The 1,534-nt window shown below is 40.4% G+C and overlaps 1 protein-coding gene across 1 annotated transcript; it reads right to left on the minus strand.

The window, feature by feature from the left end:
* Nucleotides 1–894: 894 nt before the first annotated feature.
* Smp_206150 (unnamed protein product) lies at nucleotides 895–1,221 on the minus strand (the record flags this gene model as incomplete). Its single annotated transcript, XM_018791042.1, has 1 exon — nucleotides 895–1,221. One exon carries the CDS (start codon nucleotides 1,219–1,221, stop codon nucleotides 895–897), a length of 327 nt encoding a protein of 108 aa, XP_018644817.1.
* Between the last annotated feature and the right edge of the window lie 313 nt (nucleotides 1,222–1,534).

Consider the following 1,534-nt stretch of genomic DNA (forward strand, 5'->3'; position numbering starts at 1 on the left):
CGAGTGTGAATGTACAATGATGATGAGAATTGAGTTGAGAGCTAGTGACTTGATAGGAAGTTGTAGTGTGAGTTGTGAAGTGGTGCAAAGCATTCCTAGTCTCACAATCAGTCGATCTGTACTGTTCAGTGGAGAATGAACTGAGATACGTGTAGCATTCAATATGCTCCATGCTCGATGATTTGATTAGCCAGGATTTACTGACCAGTGAGATGTTGCAGCACACTCGTGTGTGGCTCTCATGTTCATTGTGCACACATTCAGTTGAGGTGAGTTCACTCCAATTCACTTCACTTCACTTCACTTCACTTCATTGGTTTTGACTTGAGTTGTGTTTTGTTGAGATGAAATAAGTTGAGTTGAAATGATTTAGTTTGTGTTTAGTTGATTTGTTTGCAATGGAGTTGAGTGGAGTGAATTGGATGTGATGTGGATTGAGAATGTTTGAATGTAGTTGAAGTGAATGGGATGGTGCTGTGAATTGATGTGATAATGCAATGTGATTCGGCCACAATGGATGACACCGAGTGTGAATGTACAATGATGATGAGAATTGAGTTGAGAGCTAGTGACTTGATAGGAAGTTGTAGTGTGAGTTGTGAAGTGGTTGCAAGCATTCCTAGTCTCACAATCAGTCGATCTGTACTGTTCAGTGGAGAATGAACTGAGATACGTGTAGCATTCAATATGCTCCATGCTCGATGATTTGATTAGCCAGGATTTACTGACCAGTGAGATGTTGCAGCACACTCGTGTGTGGCTCTCATGTTCATTGTGCACACATTCAGTTGAGGTGAGTTCACTCCAAATTCACTTCACTTCACTTCACTTCACTTCATTGGTTTTGACTTGAGTTGTGTTTTGTTGAGATGAAATAAGTTGAGTTGAAATGATTTAGTTTGTGTTTAGTTGATTTGTTTGCAATGGAGTTGAGTGGAGTGAATTGGATGTGATGTGGATTGAGAATGTTTGAATGTAGTTGAAGTGAATGGGATGGTGCTGTGAATTGATGTGATAATGCAATGTGATTCGGCCACAATGGATGGCACCGAGTGTGAATGTACAATGATGATGAGAATTGAGTTGAGAGCTAGTGACTTGATAGGAAGTTGTAGTGTGAGTTGTGAAGTGGTTGCAAGCATTCCTAGTCTCACAATCAGTCGATCTGTACTGTTCAGTGGAGAATGAACTGAGATACGTGTAGCATTCAATATGCTCCATGCTCGATGATTTGATTAGCCAGGATTTACTGACCAGTGAGATGTTGCAGCACACTCGTGTGTGGCTCTCATGTTCATTGTGCACACATTCAGTTGAGGTGAGTTCACTCGAATTCACTTCACTTCACTTCACTTCACTTCATTGGTTTTGACTTCAGTTGTGTTTTGTTGAGATGAAATAAGTTGAGTTGAAATGATTTAGTTTGTGTGCAATGGATTTGAGTGGACTCAATCGGATGTGGTGTGTATTACTACTGATGAATTTCAATGAATTGTTTGGCAGCGTGCATTTAATGTGTGTTTTAACGACACCC

Source organism: Schistosoma mansoni, assembly GCF_000237925.1.
Source record: "Schistosoma mansoni, WGS project CABG00000000 data, supercontig 1469, strain Puerto Rico, whole genome shotgun sequence".
NCBI lineage: Eukaryota > Metazoa > Platyhelminthes > Trematoda > Strigeidida > Schistosomatidae > Schistosoma > Schistosoma mansoni.